Source organism: Sorex fumeus, unplaced genomic scaffold (assembly GCF_029834395.1).
Source record: "Sorex fumeus unplaced genomic scaffold, SorFum_2.1 ptg000264l, whole genome shotgun sequence".
Classification (NCBI taxonomy): Eukaryota; Metazoa; Chordata; class Mammalia; order Eulipotyphla; family Soricidae; genus Sorex; species Sorex fumeus.
Genome location: NW_026606321.1, coordinates 4703147 through 4722898, shown reverse-complemented (window position 1 = coordinate 4722898; position 19752 = coordinate 4703147). Strand labels below are relative to the sequence as shown.

At 59.1% G+C, this 19752-nt stretch overlaps 1 protein-coding gene across 1 annotated transcript in view; it reads left to right on the top strand.

The window, feature by feature from the left end:
- ANKRD33B (ankyrin repeat domain 33B) overlaps positions 1-19484 on the top strand; it is a 56671-nt gene extending 37187 nt beyond the window's left edge. The window contains exons 2-4 of the mRNA XM_056109049.1: positions 2451-2580; positions 13930-14070; positions 18637-19484. Of these exons, the coding sequence (XP_055965024.1) occupies positions 2451-2580; positions 13930-14070; positions 18637-19454 (1089 nt within the window). The 3' untranslated portion in view covers positions 19455-19484. The remainder of the gene's footprint in view (positions 1-2450; positions 2581-13929; positions 14071-18636) is intronic.
- The last annotated feature ends 268 nt before the right edge of the window (positions 19485-19752 follow it).

Genomic DNA, 19752 nt, shown 5'->3' with positions numbered 1-19752 from the left:
CTGCTGAGGACGCACTCACTCCCCACAAGCCCAGAGGAGGTTTCCAAGCCCCAGCGTTGCCCCCCTCCACCAAGTGGGGGTTGTCTGGGCAAGCGAGTGTCGTCAGCATTTATTCTGCTTCTCCAGCTCCTATTCGAGTTGGAACCTTCATGTATCCGCTCAGTGTTTGCAAAAGAGATGGATTTTTTCCCCGGTGTGACACAGTGTTTTCACTGAGGCCGTGTGAAGGACATGCTGACGAGAAGGAGGCTGACCGGCTGTAGCAACATCTGGCTCTGGGGCACGGGGTGCCAACATGGGTTCTCGCTGTGCTCTCACTGGGAGAAGGAGGGGACTCTTGGGGTTTCTTTATGGGGTCGTGTGGGGTCTCACTGCCTGTGTCCAGGGATTATTCCTTCCTGCACAGGAGCGACAGTTTGTAGTGCCAGGTTCAAGCTGGGCTCAGCCCCTGCGAGTCTGTCATCCTGGGCTCATTCGTGGGCACCAATCCCGTTCCTGAGGACCCCACACTCCTGACCGCGTCCCTTTCCAAACGCGCTTCCTCCGCGCACCTTCAGGTGGGAGGTGCAGTCCCCCCAGTGAGTGTGGGACGGGCACAGGGGCATGAGTGTCCCCCCTGCACAGCTGGGGGTGCCCGGGGATGGCAGCTCAGAGCTCCTGCCACTCAGGGACAGAAGGCAATACAGCCTGTTCAGTGTGTGTGAGTGTGTGAGTGTGTGTGTGTGAGTGTGTTGAGTGAGTGTGTGTGTTTGTGAATGTGTGGCTGTGAGTGTGTGTGTGAGAGAGTACAAGTGTGAGAGTATGAGTGTATATATGAGTGAGTGTGCTTAACTGTCAGCGTGAGTGTGTGTGAATGTGAGTGTGTGAATGTGTGAATGGGTGTGTGAGTCTGTGTGTAAGTTGTGAGCATTAGTGTGTGTGTGAGTGGCTTCTTCAGTTGCCTCTGTGACATGGCCTGTTCAGTGCGACTCAATGTATATGAGTGTGTGTGAATGATGTGTGTGAGTGTGAGTTGGTGAGTGTGTGTGTAAGTATGAGTGTGTGAGAGTACAAGTGTTTGTGTTTGACTCTGTTGATGTGAGAGTGTGTCTTGTTCATTTGCTCTCTGAAACACTTTCTTTCCTCTTAAAAAAATTCTGTGTGTTTGTGGGCGGAAGATGGGCCACACATGGCAGTGCTCAGGGCTTGCTCTGTGCTCTGTGCTCAGGGGTCGCTCCCAGCTCTGTGCTCAGAGCTCACTCCCAGCTCTGTGCTCAGGGCTCGATCCTGGCAAAGCTGGGGGATTAAACTCAGGTCTGTTGTGTACACGGCAAGTGCCTCGAGCCCTGCAAACCTTCCCAGGCCTGCCCTGTGTGTGTGTGGATGAGGCTCTGCTTAATGCATGTGAGGGGCAGGATGTTGCAGCCTTCCGCCTTTGTTCGTGAGGAGATTGAGGGTGAGGGAAACACAGCCAGTGGAGGGTGGGGGGGGGAGGTTTGTTCCTCAGGCCCAGCTGAGTGTCACACCCTTGGGGTTGACCTCAGGTTCCAAAGGGACAGGTCTTGGGGGTGGAGGTGCAGGACCCTGGGCCTCTCAGGGCTTGATTTCAAGGCATCTGTTTGTGATGACTTTGGAGTAAGCCGGAGTCACTAATGCAGGTGGCGCAAAGCCCAGGTTTGCTGGAGAGATCATTCAGGGGCACAGACGCTAAGCCGGCACCACGGATGGACCCCTGGCATCTCCAGGAGTGGCCCTGAGCACAGAGCCAGGAGTGACCCCGAGCACAGAGCCAGGAGTGGCCCTGAGCACAGAGCCAGGAGTGACCCTGAGCACAGAGCCAGGAGTGGCCCTGAGCACAGAGCCAGGAGTGACCCTGAGCACAGAGCCAGGAGTGACCCTGAGCACAGAGCCAGGAGTGGCCCTGAGCACAGAGCCAGGAGTGACCCTGAGCACAGAGCCAGGAGTGACCCTGAGCACAGAGCCAGGAGTGACCCTGAGCACAGAGCTGGGAGTGAGCCCCGAGCACAGAGCTGGGAATCAGCCCTGAGCACAGAGCCGGGAGTGAGCCCCGAGCAGAGCCGGGAGCGAGCCCTGAGCACAGAGCCAGGAGTGGCCCTGAGCACAGAGCCAGGAGTGACCCCGAGCACAGAGCCAGGAGTGACCCTGAGCACAGAGCTGGGAGCGAGTCCCGAGCACAGAGCCGGGAACGAGCCCTGAGCATGAGCCGGGAGTGAGCCCCGAGCACAGAGCTGGGAATCAGCCCTGAGCACAGAGCCGGGAGTGAGCCCCGAGCAGAGCCGGGAGCGAGCCCTGAGCACAGAGCCAGGAGCAAACTCTGAGCACAGAGCAGGGAGTGAGCCCTGGGCACCACCAACTTACGGCTCCAGCCCCAGAAACGAATGTCTCTAAACCGTCGCTGAGAGCCGGGACGCAGGGCCGCCCGTCTCTCATCAGCCCCCCTTCCTTTGCAGACCGGCCTCATCGTCGCCTGCTCACACGGCTTCGTGGACGCGGTGGTGGCCCTGGCAGAGTGCCCCCACGTCGATGTGAACTGGCAGGACAGCGAGGGCAACACGGCGCTCATCACGGCGGCGCAGGCTGGTAAGACCCAGCCCCGGGGAGCGAGTGCCGAGAGGCACGTGGGCGTACGTCCTCCTCGTGCCTGTGGGAGCCCCGAGTGCTCCCCCAGCGCGGATTGGGGATTGGGACCCGCTAGCTCTGAATCGGGCACTTCTGGAAGAGTCACCCCCTGCAGAGCTCATAGCTGGTGGGGGTGGAGTGGTGGGGGAAGGGCGCTGGTTTGCCCTGACGTGGAGGTGATGCAGCCTGGGCAGCGATGATCAGCGGGCCCTGCAGTCCAGGAAGGTCGGGGCCGGCCAGGGAGCTGGTCCCGAGGGCTGGAGCGCGGGTTTCCTCTGCACGAGGTGCCGACTGGTCCCCGAGCACTGCCTGGGAGCTGCGCCTCTAGACTGGAAAAAATAAATAGAAAGAAAGCTGGGGAGGCTGCAGATGGGGTCAGGGTTGGCTGCTTCCCCGTGGGCTTGGTTACTTTGTTAAAACGTTCCTATGACAGCGACAGTGCTTGGGCGGCTGGCGTTGATGGAGAGAGTTGCTGGGAGCCCATCCTCCTCCGGCCCTGGCCCTGGCCCTGGCCCCTCCGGCCCGCCTTCCCCCCAACCGCCACTTGTGGATGGTGCCTGTCTTACCTCCCTGAGCACTGCCGTGGGATTCAGACCCGCCACGCAAGTTCCCGCGTTACTCCCAGTCTAGCTCTCTGCTCCCCTCTCCCCTCCCCTCCCGAGCCCCCTCCTCTCCAGCCCCCCACCCCCATCCCGCCTCCCCAGTCTGGCGCCACCGGGTCTGTGTTCCAGTATCTGAGGCTTGTGACCAGTTGGTCTCTGTCCAGCGGACGAGTGCGGTCATCCTGCTGTGTTGACCTCCCCCCTCTGGCTCCTTTTCCTTAGCACGATGCCTCGTGATTCCGGGTTTCTGCAGACTGCCTCATCTTGTCGTCCCCCCCGCCCCCCTGCGTGCCTGGGGTTCAGTCTCCGCATCCAGGATGGTCTTTGGACCCTGGGAGACGTGCGGGAAAGCACTGTCTGTTCTTGCACAACTGCACCCCCGGGAAGCCTGCGGGGAGCTAGGCTTGGAACTGACCCTTTTCAGAATTCCAGGAGCGCGTCCATGTGGTCACTCAGCCAAGAGGAGGCCCTGGCCCAGTTAGGGACAGATGCTGTTTGTTCATTCAGGGGCCCTCAGGCACACCCGCTGCTCTGGGGAGGTTGTTGATACATAGCCTTGGGATGGGGGCTGGAGAGGACGCCCCAAGCCTCGCTGGGCAGGGCTATACTGCATGGGATTAGGAAGCATTGTGGGCAGGGCTACACTGCATGGGGATTGGACAGCAGTGTGGGTGGGGCTACACTGCATGGGGATTGGACAGCAGTGTGGGCGGGGCTACACTGCATGGAGATTGGACAGCAGTGTGGGTGGGGCTACACTGCATGGGGATTGGACAGCAGTGTGGGTGGGGCTACACTGCATGGGGATTGGACAGCAGTGTGGGCAGGGCTATACTGCATGGGGATTAGGCAGCAGTGTGGGCGGGGCTACACTGCATGGGGATTGGACAGCAGTGTGGGAGGGGCTACACTGCACAGGGATTGGACAGCAGTGTGGGTGAGGCTACACTACATGGGATTGGACAGCAGTGTGGGCGGGGCTACACTGCATGGGGATTGGACAGCAGTGTGGGTGGGACTACACTACATGGGATTGGACAGCAGTGTGGGCGGGGCTACACTGCACGGGGATTGGACAGCAGTGTGGGTGGGGCTACACTGCATGGGGATTGGACAGCAGTGTGGGCAGGGCTATACTGCATGGGGATTGGACAGCAGTGTGGGCGGGGCTACACTGCACAGGGATTGGACAGCAGTGTGGGCGGGGCTGCACTGCATGGGGATTGGACAGCAGTGTGGGCAGGGCTATACTGCATGGGGATTGGACAGCAGTGTGGGTGGGGCTACACTGCATGGGATTGGACAGCAGTGGGGGCGGGGCTGCACTGCATGGGGATTAGACGACATGCAAGGCAAGTGCCCTAACCCACTGTCCTGTCGCTTGGGCCCAGGCCAGAGCCTTTGGAAACAATTCACCCGTTGGTGATTTCTGTTCCCGGGCTGGGATGATGTCTGCACCCTGTGAATAGAACGCTCATGCTCACGGACTCCCTCAGCCCTGACTTCGGGCACCCTGACTCCTGGCAGAACTGGGTGCAGACCCTGGGGTAGCAAACAGCTGCTGTCTGGGTGTCTGCCAGGGCTGAGCTGGTGTGCTCAGAAAGGGAAACTGAGGACTGGATGGCGTGATTGTTGGCAGAGGCTGAGTCAGGGTGGAGCAGCTCCTGGATAGGAGTTAGGGTGGCTGGGGCTGGCACCCTCACGCCTCTGCCCTGCTCCAAGCTGACCCACCCAAGACGTTGGGACCCCCACGTGGGTGTGAAGCAGGGCTGAGGAGGGACGGTGGGCCGGCAGGGACGGGTCTGGGATGGTGGGATGGGACAGGGAGTGCCTAGGCTCGGCCCCCTCAGGAGCCTCAGCTCGGAGTCCCCCCCGAGTGACCGCTTGTTCCCGCCAACTCCCGGGGGACTTCTCCTCCTTCCCTGATCCCCACCGTGATCTGGGCTGACCTTGAGACTTCAGGAACAGGGGACACTCTCACTTCTGGTCATGGAAATCTCATGGGGAGCTGCCGATGCAGGTCTGGTCCTGTGCAGCATCTCCCTGCGTGACAGGGAAGCTTCTGGAAGGAGGAGCTGGGGGGAGGGCAGTCTGTCCAGAGCCATGTTCTGCTTCATCGTGTCCCTGCCATGGCTCGGCCAGTGGTGACCCCGGGTGACTGGTGTCACCAATGCTGTCCCCTGCGGAGTCTGTGTGATCAGAAGCCTTTGGAAGCCGTCATGGGTTTGGGTTCTTGCTTGTCCGAGGCGCTGGGCCTGTGGGGACATGGGGTGGGCTGGGGTGGCAGTCCTGAAGGTCAGATTCTGAGTCTGCCAGCAGTCCAGGAGCTAAAGGAAGCCTCGTGTTCTCAAACAGGTGTCACCTGCTCACCCACTGAGTGTTCTCAAACAGGGTGTCACCTGTAGGATATTATCGGTTTGTCCTTTCTGCCTTGCCACAGGGAGCTTAAGTTTATTGGGTTACTCCTATCACAGTGCTCCCATTCCTCTGTGTTTAACTGTAGCTTCTGTCTTCATGCTCTGCTTCTTCAATCGCCTTTATCTCCTAATCAGACTCTATTAACTTGTAAATACTGCTTTTCTCTTCTCCTTAAGTCCTTTGCATAGTTAATTCAGAGCATTGTCCTTTTTGTAAGACACAGTAAGAGTTACATTAAGCTTATAGGATGGCTCTCCTGGGGGCATCTCACTGTAGATCTCCGACTATAGTGCTCAGGCCAGATTAATCTTTCCTAACCCCAGCAGGGTCCTAATCCAGCTGTTACTTTTTGGATCATGATAGCGTTTGCCCATGACCACGCTCTTAATTTATAGTTAAGTATTATGGCACTTTGGTCAGGCCCATGTCAATGCCAGGGTAGCTCACAGCTTGCCCTGGGTCATCCAGTCCCTCGTTGGGACCCTGCTTTTGGGGTGCTAGGAACTAAGGGCAACTGAGGCTTAAGTTGAGAAAATCGATGCCCAGGAGTGAATATCATTCGGAGTCAGTTAACTCCCAAGTTACAAAAGCATCGCATTAACTGTCTTCCTGTGTCTATATAAAAAGTACATTACTGTGAATTACCATGCAAAGGACATAAGGAGAAGAGAAAAGCAATATTTACAAGTTAACAGAGTCTGATTAGGAGATAAAGGTGATTAGCCGGTTGGGGAAGCAGAGCACAAAGAGATTACAGATAAACACAAAGAAATGGGAGCACTGTGATGGGAGTAACCCATTAAACCTAAGTTCCCTGTGGCAAGGCAGGAAGGACAAACCAATGTTATCCTACAGTCACCTGCTCTCCTGCTGGGGGCAGGCTGGGACTCCCTGTGAGGCTCGTCCATGGAGAGCGGGCAGCGCTGACCCTAGGTAGTCCCCAAGACCCTGGATGCTGTCAACTGGCGCCGCTCCTCCACCTCCACTAATGAAATGGGTTTGACATGAGCTTGCGGAACGCTGCTGTGCCCGGGCTGGACCGTGTGTTCCTGTCCTCGGCGAAGCTGCTTTGGGTCCAGTAGCCCCTGCAGCCTGAAAACTTTCTTCCTTGAGTTCATGCACATCATGGGTTGGGGATGGCTGCGTTGGCACCGGCCTGGCAGTGATTCAAGTCGGGGGTGCGGGGGAGGGCAGGGGGGCCCTGGGCACATGGGGGACAGGGGCCGCCCCTTCCGTCTTTGTGGACGGGGTTTGCTTGGTTTTCTTCGCCTCCTTGGGTTCTCTCTGCCCGGCAGCATGATTAATACCTGCCTGCACTGTGGTTTGGGGGTTTTCTAAAGTGTTTCTCCTTTACTTGGTTTTGCCGCTTTCATTATTGAGAACTTGGGAGTCTCTAGCCCTTGCCATTTTGTCGTTGTTGTGATTGTTTTGTAAGCTCATTTTTCACAACTTTGCTGCGTGGCCCAAGCCAAACCACCCGCTGTGCAAATAACTCAGACCTGCCCTCAACCTCCTCCATCAAACACCTGCCCCCAGCCTCCTTCATCAGATACCTGCTCCAGCCTCTTCCATCAGACACCTGACCCCCCCAGCCTCCTTCATTAGACACCTGCCCTCAGCCTTCTCCATCAAGACACCTGCCCCTGCCTCCTCCGTCAGACACCTGTCCCCAGCCTCCTCCATCAGACACCTGCCCCCAGCCTCCTCCATCAGACACTTGCTTCCAGCCTCCTTCGTCAGACACCTGTCCCCAGCCTCCTCCAATCAGATACCTTCCTTCACACTCCTCCATCAGACACCTGCCCCCAACCTCCTCCACACCCCATCTTCCTCTTGCTCACTTCTCTGCATTTCTTTCTCCTGGATGAGCCGGGTTCTCTCCTGCAGCCTTGGTGGGATCAGTCTTTCCAAAGCCAACAGTTCCCTCTACTGGGTTTGTTTGGAAAATGACGTTTTGAAGACCTGGTGTCAGACCAGCCAAGTCTTTAGACTTAAAGACTGTATGGTTTACATTTCTTTTATTTTTAAAAAAAGTTTGTATGGTTTTGGGGGCTGGAGCGGTAGCACAGCAGGTAGTGCGCTTGCCTTGCACACGGCCGACCCGGGTTCGATTCCCAGAATCCCATATGGTCCCCTGAGCACCTCCGGGGGTAATTCCTGAGTGCAGAGCCAGGAAGAACCCCTGTGCATTCCGGGTGTGACCTAAAAAGAAAAAAAACTCTTGCCGCTGTGAAGTTCCCCAAATTTGTTTCTGAAAACAAAGGTGGTCGGATGTGCCCGGGCAGAGGTATGTTTTTTAGAGCAGAGCTTGTTACCTTTCCATAGCAAGAGGCATACATGAGAATTAGAACACACAATTGGCACTCAGTCAAATGTTCAATCAGTGTTTTCTTTTCTTCAAAAAAAATAAATAATTTAAAAAAGTTTTATTTAAAAATTTTTTTATTGTCACTCAGTGATTTACCAAGTTGTTTTAGGCACTCAGTGTCCCAACACCAATCCCATCCCCAGTGTACCCTTCCCTCCACCAATGTCTTGTGTTACCCACCCACTAGCTTGCCCCCTCGAAGGCACACTAAATCTACTTCCCATTGTTACGACACAAAGGCAAATGGAATTCCCACGGCTGAGCCCCACGGTAGCTGATTTGTGAGCACCGTTCTGTCGTTGTCTAAGCATCTGCTGTGTCGGTCAGTTGGTCGGCCGGCACTACCTGGGTCTTCTCTTGTGTCGCTCAGGCACCCGGGACGGGTCTCGCCTGCAGCTTTCCTCTCCTACTGCTGGCGGACCACGCTAGGAAGCCTTGAGCTGTTGTGGCTGTGTGGCCCGGGGCCTATGGATCTGGGACACTGTGGTGCTTGGCAGCTTGATGAGGTTCAGTGGTGGAGCTGGGCCGTTCCCGGGCGGGGGGTGTCAGCGTGGCTGCGTGCCGGGGGACCTTCAGGCAGAAAGGGGAACCTGCCTGCCCGCCCCCATCCCAAGAAGGCTGCAGGGTTCTCAGCCTGGACCAGCCTACTGGGAAGATTCTGTGGTGTCCCTGACTTGGAGACTCGGCACTGGGCCATTTTTCTGCCGGCAAATGGCGGGTGTGGACTAGGGCTGCTGGGTCTCCGGGGGTAGGGGCGGTTGGCCCATCCCAGACTGCTCAGCCTTTAGGCTGGTTCCCACCTGGGCAGTTGAGCTGCTGGTCATTGTGTTGGGATTAGATGGGTCTCTGGGCTGACCCTCTGTTGGAGGCTGTTGGCTTTGGGTCTCTACCAGTAATCAACTGTGACGAGTGAATGAGGTTTTGGAGCTGGAGAGGCAGTACAGCAGGGAGGGTGTCTTTGCCTTGCATGTGACCAACCCAAGTTCGATTCCTAGTTCCCCAGATGGTCCCCCAGGCAGCGGGAAGTGACCAGGGCGAGCACAGCCAAGTGTGGCCCCCAAACCAACCCACCTCCCCTCTCCCCCCCCCCCAAAAAAGAAGAAAAAATGTTTTAATGAATAAATTGATTTTTTTCTTTGGGTGCCGGCAGGCTACTCCCCTTGCATGCAGCCGATCCAGGTTTGATTCCCGCCACCCCATATGGCCCCCTGAGCCCTGCCAGGAGTGACCCCTGAGTGCAGAGCCAGGAGTGAGCACTGAGCATAGCCAGGTGTGGCCCCACAGAAAGTCAAAGTCGTTTTTCTTTCTGGTCTGAGATCTTGAGGATTGCCTGGCAGCTGAGAGGGTTGTTTCAGAGGGAGGAGGGAGGATTCCTCATCCCTCCCACCCACCAGGCTGCACGCTGGAAGCCCTGCATGTAGGAGCAGGTTCCTGAGGGTGCTGGGGGCCATGTGTGTCCCTCCACACATGGACCTTGCACAACATGGCATAGGTGCCCGTTGGGTGCCACAGCCAGGGAACAGCTTGCACTGAACAGTCTGACCCTTCAAGCAACTGGGTGCAGAGGAGAAGCAGAAGGTGCTAGAATGAGCATGTGCAAAGGCCCCTGGGCAGGAAAGCAGGGCCCAGGGCGCGTTCCCCGGGGTGTTGAAGGGTGTTTGCACTCCTGGCTCACTGCAGCATTAACTCAAGAGCCTACATGTGGTCTCTCCTCGGGGGCTCCTGCCCTGCTATGGGAAACAGTGAACTCGCCTGTGGGGACAACACGTATCAGACCCAAGGTGGTGACTGTGCTCAGTGGAGCCAGTCAGGAAGTGAAACAGTTACTAGCGTGTGGAATATGAACAACAATGTGAGCCAGTGGCCCAAGACAACACCCACCTCCCATCCCCCCTCCAGAGTTGAAAACCATAGGGGTCTTGTCAGAGCCCTGGAAATTGGTGGTGAGTGTGTCACCCAGAAGGGTTACTTGATGGGTCATCATGACGGACGGAGATGCGGTTCCTTGAGAGGCTGCTGAGACATGCTGACAAAGCTTCCGGGGCCCCAGGCAGCAGCTGGGGTGCCCCCGACCTGCACGGTCACCAGGAGGAGCTTCAAGGAGGAGGGACAGCCAGGTGTGCTTCTGGAAGGAGGTGCCTGCTTTCTTCCTCTTTCTTTTCTTCTTCTTCTTTTTTTTAATATTTGGCTTTTTGGGTCACACCCGGCGATGCTCAGGGGTTACTCCTGGCTCTGCACTCAGGAATTACTCCTGGTGGTGCTCGGGGGACCACATGGGATGCTGGGGATCGAACCCTGGTCGGCCGTGTGCAAGGCAAACGCCCTCCCTGCTGTGCTATTGCTCCAGCCCTGTTAGCTCATTTTCCCGGACAGTTTGTTAATTTTGTTTGTTTTGTTTTGGCTTGGTTTGGGGGTCATACTCAACGGTGCTCAGGACTTACTCCAGTCCCAAGAGGCTACTTTCTTAAGCGCGGGCAGGCACTGGAGCAAGCCCTCGGTCTCTGTGTGGCCTGGCCCCATCTCTGCAGACCCAGTGTCTGAGGAAGCTTTGGCCTGTCCTCTTCCTCCCCTGCAGGCTGGACACGGTAAGGACCAGCCCAGCGCGGATGGTTTTTAATTTTGCCTTCCCTGGGCTGACTCAGGTGCTCACACTCGTCCCCTGTGATGCTTTTCTGCAGAGGCACTGCCTGGGGCGTCCCAGACCAGGGCTCGATGGGGCAAGCTAACGGCAGGAAATGGGAGGAACTCCGTGTGCAGGGAACTGAGGGCTAGAGCCCTGGGGAGGGAAGCAGCGAAGACAGTCTCTGAGCAAACAGGCCTCCGAGAGCCCGGCCGGCCCCTGGAGCAGGAGGCGGGAGCCTGTGACAGCCACGGCCCTGGGGAGCCCAGCTGGTGGCTCTGGGCTGGCTGGGCTACCAGGCGGGAGGCCCAGAGCTCATCTTAGGTGCCGGCGACCTTCCACTTTCCCGGGTCCCAGGGAAGGAAGAGGGCTGGGGGCAACTCAGACTCCGCATCGGGCCAAGGGAGCTGCTTGTTCTCAGCTGCCTTTGGCTCCAACAGCCCTTTGCAAGGGTCACCGAGTGGGTGGCTCTCTACTCTCCTGGGGAACCTGGGCAGGGTGGCCAAGTGGGTGGCGCTCTGCTCTCCTGGGGGAGCTGGGCAGGGTTGCTGAGGGGGTGCTTCTCAGCTCTCCCCAGGGGAGGTAGGCAGGGTGTCTAAGAGGATGGCGCTGTGCTCTCCTGGGGAAGCGGGGCAGGGTGGCCAAGTGGGTGGCGCCCTGCTCTCCTGGGGGGAGCTGGGAAGGGTGGTTGAGTGGGTGGAACTCTGCTCTCCTGGGGGACCTGGGCAGGGTGGCTGAGTGGGTGGTGCTCTGCTCACCTGGGGCAGCTGGGCAGGTGGCCAGTGAGCAGGCCTGGAGGGACCTGACACTCCTCTAAAGCCTGACACCCTCACAGGGGCTCGTAGCAGGTGGCTGTGTCACCCCAGAGGTGCCCGGGGCTTGCTCCTTCTCTGCATGCAGGGATCACCCGGGCACGCCTGGCCCAGAGAGGCTGTTTGACCAGGAGAACCTGGGCTCATCTGGTGCCTGTCCGTGCCAGGCGCGTGTGTCAGGGCCTGCGGACACGCCCAGACTGGGGACGGGCCTGGCCTGAGGGTCCCTGTGGGTCTCCTTGCCCTGTGGCCTCCCTCTGCTGATGCAGTCGCGGCCACGATCAGCGCAGAATCTCCCCGAGCACTGGGCCACGGCACTGCTCTTCCTGACGCAAACTCGCATCGACAAGCCTCCACTGGCGTCCGTAAACAGCAAAGGGTCTAAGAAAATTTCATTTTTACCGGACATTCCTTCTTGTCCTGTTTGTTTTTTAGGTCACCCTGGCATGCCTTAGGGGATACTTCTAGTTCTGTGCTCGGGGGTCACTCCCAGAGGTGATCTCAGGGAAGCTTGGGCTGCCGGGGCTCGAACCCGGGATTCCACATGTAGAGCATGGCCATCCCTGTGGGCCATCTCTCTGCGTCCAGAGCTCTTGAGCTGGCGGGGGGGGGGGATTCCAGCATCTGAGGAAGGGGGGACTAGAGAGAGAAACTGGGGGGTGGGCAGGGAGCTGGGAGGGGGAGAGCTTAGGATCTTCGTGGAAGGAGAATGTTTTGGTGACTGGAGAGAGAGAATAGCCTCGACTCCGCTGAGCCATGTTTAATGTGACCTGAGCCCACCGAGTGTGTGTGTGTGCGGGGGGGGGAGAGAGAGAGAGAGAGAGAGAGAGAGAACACAGAGAGAGATTGGCCACTTGCCTCACACCATTAACTCCAGTTCAAATCCCTGTGCTACACCTGCCAGGCGTCTCTCTTGAGCATCGCTGGGAACAGGGAGAGAGAGAAAAGGACCAGGAGAAAGTTCCATGGGCTGTAGCTCATGCCTTGCACGCCGCAACCCCAGGTTGGATCCCCAGCACTGCCTCATCCCGGAGCACTGCCAGGAGTGATCCCCGAGCACCACCACCAGCACACCCCAAAACCAAACAAAAAAAGCCCCAAGCCCTTAGACCAGTGAAGATAAGTCGCTCGCTGTGCCGGCTGAGAGCCGCCTTTTCCTCCTGCCTGCGGGCGAGCTGGGGCCCATCAGAACCAGAAGGTGCTTCTGCCGGAACAGCCGCGGGCCACCCGTCTCATCTTCGGGGCCTTGGTGCGAGTCGAGCCTGGCCGTGCTCTTCTCGGGGATGTAGGAGCTGAGCCTCACATGAGAGGGGGGCTGCCCCGGAGGGCCTTCCCTTGCCCCTGGCAGATGACCTCAAGTGTCCCACTGACTACCCTTCCACCTGGCAGATGGAGGTCATGTGGCGCAGGGCACGGTGGGCAGTTGGGGGTAGGGTGCCATCCGATGGGCATGCGTTTGCAAAGGAGGGTGGGTGAGGGAAGGGGAGTAGCCCAGGGCGGAAGAAGTGGGGTGGGCTGAGGTGGGTGAGAGGAGGCAGGGCAGCCCTTTGAGGCCAGGATGGGCACTTGGCACACATGATGCCCAGGGGTCAACCCCCAGCACCAGACCAGCCTCTCCTAGACAGTAGCAGGATAAATGGCAACGGTGGAGGGGAGAAAAGCTGGTGTTTTCCACGACTCTCCCCCTGCGCCCTTGAGGGGAAGCACTGCAGAGAGGGGGCGAGGCGGGAGAATCGGGGAGTTTCCCTGGGGGTTTCTGTCCCCTCTGTGCCAAGAATGACTTCAGCGCAGGAAAGTCCAGGGCGGTGAAAGCCCCGGTGAGCTGGGAGGCCTGGAGCATCGTCCAGCCCAGCTGAGAGCACTCCTAGGCCCCTCTGCATCTCTGCCCCTGCATCCCAAAAGCCCACCAGGGAGACCGTGCGGACCACCCACAGCAGGGCTGGAAACGGGGCCCGGCGGGACTCGGGGGCTCAGCCTCAGCATTGCTCTGGCCACCGCCTGGTCAGCCAGTCCCCTGCACATTCGCTTCTCTGCGCGGGGCCTTGGGCTTGACTCTGCCCCGGGGTTCTGTGTCCCAGGACGCAGCCACACGCCCATGGGATGGTGCTCAGGTGTTGCTTCCGCGTTGTGCCACCCCCACCGGGTCGGGGCTCAGTCCAGCTTTGTGCCCGGGAATGGATCCTTCCTGGCCGACTCCGGGACGATGTGGGGTGCTGGGATGGAACGGGGAGGCAAGCCCCCCGCCCGCTGTGCTCTCTCGGGCCCTCAGGCCCACTCCTAAGGCAGGTGGCCTGAAGCCTGTCCGGGACCCCCTGGGGCCCCTCACTGCTTGGGTTCCACCTGCTGGGACCCTGGGTGTGTGTGTGTGTGTGTGAGTGTGTGCTGGGACTGAACCTGGACACGGGCTCAGGTTGGGGCAGGCTCCGGGGCGCCTATCTGTGCCCCCTGTGGCCCCCACGTTCGTATCTGAGGGCGCGACTCTCTCCGCAGGGCATGCCACCGTCACCAGCTACCTGCTCAACTACTTCCCTGGCCTCGACCTGGAGCGCAGGAATGTGTTGGGTTTCTCGGCCCTGATGAAGGCCGCCATGCACGGGCGCACCGAGTGTGTGCGCGCACTCATGCTGGCAGGTAGGCTGGGCTGGGCTGGGCCGGGACCAGCCGGAGCAAGGGACCTCTCGCCGGCCTGCCCCCATCCCTGCCCGCCCCTCCCCCGCCCACCTGCCTGCCTCCCACCCTCCTGCCCCTCCCGGACCCCTGCCAGCCTGGCCCCACCCCCCGGGCCCCTCCCCCACCCGCCTCCTTGGGGACCGGGTGTGGTGCCCTGCACAGTCACATGCAAGGCAAGTGCCTTAATCCCTGTCCTGTCCACTTTGTTTTGGTTTTCACGCCTGGCTGTGCTCAGGGTTTACTCTTGGTTCCGTGCTGTGGCGCTACTCTCTACTCCGTGCTTGGAGATTACTCTCCACTCAGTGCTTTTGGGCTACTCTCCATTCAGTGCTCAGAGGGTGATCCTGCTGGTGCTCAGGGGTCATGTGGTGCTGGGAACTGAACCCAGACTTTACATGGGCGAGGCCAAGGGGTCACCTTCTGTCCCCCGCGAGTTTCTCTCAGAGGACCCTTCCCCACAGAGCAGCTGAAGAAAAACCACCGATGACAACGATGACCATCCCTGGCGCATTTTCCATGCAGAAGGAACCCACGCTAGTGCGTGCTTAGGAATGGGCCCCTGGCCGCCTCAGACCACAGCGCCCGCTGTCGGAGAGGAGTTTCTGAGTCGCCGTGTCCTCCTGTTCCATAGGACCAGTGAATGCTTGAGCTAGACACCCTCGAAGTGGGCTCCATCCTGTTAACTCTCCTCAGTCTTGTCAGACGCAGAATGAAAGAACAGGAGGACTATCAGAACTCTCGATTTTTATTAAAAAGAAAAATACATGGACTTTTTTGGATTGCTTCTCTAGGAAGGACACGGGCTCTGCTGGACACGGGGGCCGTGGAACCTGGTACTTCAGAGGGGTGTGAGTGAGCGGAAGTGGGAAGAGATCTCTGCTGCTTGAACACGGGTCCCATGGCCTGCTGGACGGGGCCCCAGGAGGGAGCTCAGCCGAGGCCTGGGGCGCTGTGGCCGCTGCTCCCTCTCACCCTGGGAATCCCAGCACGAGTTGCCGCCGATCCTTCTCTCTGTTCCCGGGAAGAAACACGTTCCCCTTAACTGAGCAAGTGCAAGTTGCAATTGTTTCAAGTTCTTTGGCAGAGAAAGAGCTTTTAAACCGGGCACCGCAGATCACTGAGGACAGGGCGTGAGCGTGAGCGTGGGTGCCACAGAGGCGAGGTCTTGGGATAAGGCCTGGGCGTGTGTTCGGTTTTCTAGAAGTGACCCTGGGGAAATGGGGTGAGCAGGTAGAGAGAGGGGAGGGAAGATGGGAGCACTGGTAGCCACCCGCTGAACTGGGCTCCCTGCTGGGCAGCTGACGTTAGCCCTGCCCAGACCCTCTGAAAAATACTCAGGTGATCCCAGGATCAGGGAATGGACAGAAAGGACTACGCGTCCGTGTTTACTGGGAGCCAGAGCTCAGATGGAAGTTTCTGGTACACAGACCAGGGGGGAAACCCAGCAATGCCCCAGCCGGAACCCAGCGAGGGCTGTTTAATGGGCAGGAAGGAGGAAGTGGGTCGAAGAGAAGAGCTGATCCGTGCGAGTGAGCTGAAACGGTTCTCAGGTCGCTGACTGAGTCTCTGGGTCCATCAAGGGCACTGCCCACGCCCGCCGCTGGCCGAAACCTGTCACTCGCAGGCGTCTCCAGCAACCGTTGGCTTGGCACAGAGGGTGACCCTGTCTCTTCACTGTGTCCTATGTGACTTCACAGATGCCCGCTTGCACAGACTGCTTCTGGGAAATCAGTCACCTGCCAAGACCTGTTTGGGGCCGCTGGAAGTCAGGGCCCCCTTTCAGACCAACTTTCCACCCTGAATGGAAGAGGGGATTTTGGTTTGGTTTGGGGGCCACCCCTCAGTAACCCCGCTGTGTTTGGGGTTCACTCATTCGGGGCTCTGGACACAGGCCTGCTGCCAGTTGTGGCCGTTGTGGTACTTGCATCTGCACACAGAGCATGTGCTCAGACCCTGGAATAATGAAGCAGTGGCTTTATTTTTATTTATTTGGCTTTTGGAGAGCCATGCCCGGTGATGCTCAAGGCTCACTCCTGGCTCTTCAGTCAGGAATCACTCCTGGCAGTGCTCTGGGGACCCTATGGGATGCTGGGGATTGAACCTGGGTCGGCCGCATGCAAGGCAAACACCCTTCCCACTGTGCTATCGCTCCGGCCCCAGGTCCTGGAATAGAGGATGTTTTCGTAGCAAAGTGTCGGCCTCAAGGAGGCGGGATGGACCCCTGGGCAGGTGCTCAACTCTTCTGTGCTTGAGGGGTGCTGAGCTGGCAGCCTGGAGGGGGAGCTGGGGCTGCCCAGAGCTGCCCTGCAGAGCTTCTGCGTGTCCCCTGCAAGGCGCAGATGTCATGCGTCGGTCCTCAGGACTTGCCTTCCGTGACCCCGAGTGAGCTTCTCAGCACCCGTGGTGGCCTCGGCGGCCCTGGTGTTTGTGTTTTCCCTGGGACGCCAGAACCCCAGACGCCGGCGGGCCGCCACGCTCGGCAGCCGGCTCTCGCCCTCCCATTAGCATTTGAAGAATGTCTCTTTCGGGCCACGTTCATTAAGATTTTCATTTTGCAGTTTGTTCCCTTTTAAGTGACATGCAATTAATTAAGGTTTAATGTGTCATCTATTTTTCGCCGCGACACTTTTACTGCCTCCTTTTCATTTTCGTCAGTTTATAAATCGTCCTCGAGCTAATGAGTTTCATCCCGATTTCCAGGTCCAAATAATTACCACGCCTCCTTGTGCGACTTTTCTTTAGTGTGCCACAGGATTCAGAGCATGAGTGGGTGAGCTCAGGTGTTGCGGGGGGCGGGGGCAGGTCTTCCTGGCATTGGGGCACAGTGAATTTGTCGACCTTCTGTTCACCCGGGTTGGGTTCCTGGGGCTGTCTGGGGACACTGCTGCTGACCCAGGCCCCGGGGGACCCCCACACCAGGTAATTGCCCTAGTTCTCCACTTGCTTTGCCAGTGCAGATATGACAAATGGGACTTGAACCCCTGAATAATTTCCAACTATCCGTGTGGTTGAAACCGGGCCAGGACGAGCTGAACAGCAGGTGCTGGTCACTCCCTATACTCTGGAGCCCACTTTGACCCACGCGTCACCAAGCTGAGCCGAGCTTCGCAATGATCGGAGGAGGGGGTGTGGGGTGGTTTAGTGAGGAAACGCCTCGTGTTCAGGAGCCCCCGAGGATGGAAGATCGGGGTCCCTCTAGAGTTGCAGCCCATCAGAGAGCTGGACAAGAGGTTGTTGGAAGCTACCTGAGTGGGTACTGCAGGAGATGCCAGCCTGTGACCTGGTAGGTGGTACCAGTGTTCCAGGGCCTCCGGGCCCCCAAGGCCAACTGCCTTCTCCAGGAAGCCACAGGAAGCTCAGGATTTCCACTGAGCGCTGGAGAGATGGTACAGCGGGGAGGGCTCTACACTACTGCATTGGCTGACCTGGGTTCGATCCCCGGTGTCCCATATGGTCCCCGGAGCACCACTAGATGTGATCCCTGAGCGCAGAACCGGGAATAATCTTTGAGCATTGCTGAGTGTCACCTCAAAACCCAAAGGGTGTTTAGCCGAATTGGGTTCAGCCCAGTTCCCACGAGTCCTTCCTGCCCGCAGGCCATCTGCACTGTCACAGACCTCGTGGGACGCTGAGACCGAGGTTTGTCTGAGTGCTTGGGATCGGGCCAGGCAGGGCAGTGGTTAGGTTCGACCCTCACTACTGTGTAAGGACCAATCGGGATCAGTCCCCAGTGAGCGCTGAGCACTGCCGGGTGTGGACTCAGAAGCACCAAGAAGCCCCTGCTGGTTTGGGATCATGGGACAGGAATGGGAAACCTTACATGGGATGCATAAAGGTCGGGCTGGGGTGTTACTGCTGAGTTCAGTCCCCTGCACTGCATCACCCTCTGCGCTGACAAGGACTGCCCTGGGGTCCCCAGAAGCAGCAGCAGTTTGACCAGTTGAATCCTGGAGAGACCCCTGAGCACTGCTTGAGCGACATCTCCCCTTCCCCCAATAACAAGGATCCAAGGAGTGAGAAAGTCCCACAGGGAAAGCTCTCGTCCTACACACAGCCTGCCTGGCCTGATTCCTGCCACCCCACATGGGTCCCTGAGCGCATCCCCAGCGGGGCACCCCGGGCACGACTCGGGGTGAGCAGACCCTTCCCATCCTCCTAAATAATAAACTTGGAATTGTAAGTCAAGGTAGCAGAGGGGCTGTTTCTCGGGTGTCCCCTTCATGTCATCTCTTTGGTTCTGGTATTTGGGGGGGGGCTTTTGCCTCAGTCACTGCCTTCAGCTTTCATTTGGGGTGGGGGGTGCTCACCCGGTGGTGCTCAGGGCTTACTCCTAGCTCTGCGTCTGAGATCACCCCTGTCAGAGTTCGGAGGGCCATATGGGATGCAGGGGGTTGAACCAGGGTGCCCCACGCGCAAGGCACGCGCCCTCCCCACCCACTGTACCACCTACGTTGGTTATTCTGCCCCTCTGCTGGAAAGTTCCTGGCGCGTCCATCCGCCCACGGCCGTTTGCCTTGTCTTTTCCAGGGGCAGATGTGCATGCGAGGGACCCCCGGCGCGGGATGTCGCCCCCGGAGTGGGCTGCCTACACGGGGCGCCTGGAGGCGGTGCGGCTCATCCAGAGGCTGCTGGAGCGGCCGTGCCCGGAGCAGTTTGGGGACAAGTACCGGCCGGAGCTGCCCCAGGCCCTGCCCGGGTCCGCCAAGCCCGCCGCCAGCTCCAAGAACTGCTTGCAGAAGTTCACGCGCTTCCTGCAAAGCGCGCTCGGCCCCCGCGTCCGCGACCCGCAGGATGGCGGGGTCCTGGACCACATGGTCAGGATGACCACCGGCCACTCCAGCCCCGCGGTGGCCGTGGCCTGCCAGACCGTGTGTCCCGAGAGCCCGCCGTGCGTGGGGAAGAGACGCCTGGCGGTGCAGGAGATCCTACAGGCGCGGGCGCGCAGGGATGCGCAGGAGGAACCGGGCCAGGGGCGGGGCGCGGAGCCGCCGCCGCCGCCGCGGCCGGCACAGACTTTGGAGGTCTGCAGGGAGGGGAGCCCCCCGCGGCCGCCCGGCGCCCCACGGAAGGCCAGCCTGCTGGCTCTGCACCGGCTGCGGAGGGGCAGCGTGCGGCCCGGTGTGGTCATTCCCCGCGTGCGCGTGAGCAAGGCGCCCGCGCCCACCTTCCAGCCCGAGCGGCCGCCCTCCAAGGGCAGCACCAAGGACAGCGCCCACCTGCAGCTGCCCAAGTGGCGCTACAAGGAGGCCAAGGAGGAGAAGAGGAAGGCCGAGGAGGCCGAGAGGCAGCGGGCTGCCCAGGCGCAGAAGGAGAGGCGGGCGACGCCCTGGAGGAAAAGGACGTGAGGGGCGGGGGCGAGGGCCCCGCGGACGAGCCCGCCTCGGCCCCTTCCTGCTGCACATTCCCAGCTTTCCCGCGGGGAACCCCTGGGGGAATCCCTGGAAACGGGGCCCTGCGGGTTCAGGTGACGTCCAAAGGGGGTGGAATTGGGCGCCAATCCTTCGGGCAGGGAAGACGCCTGGCCCGTGACCTGCCTAAAAGTCGACCTTTGAAACCTCATGGAGAAAGTTCGAAGACCAATTCATCCAAGGGCATTTTCTGTGTCATTTTGTATGCTGAATTTTCAGCCCCCAATTTTCAGGA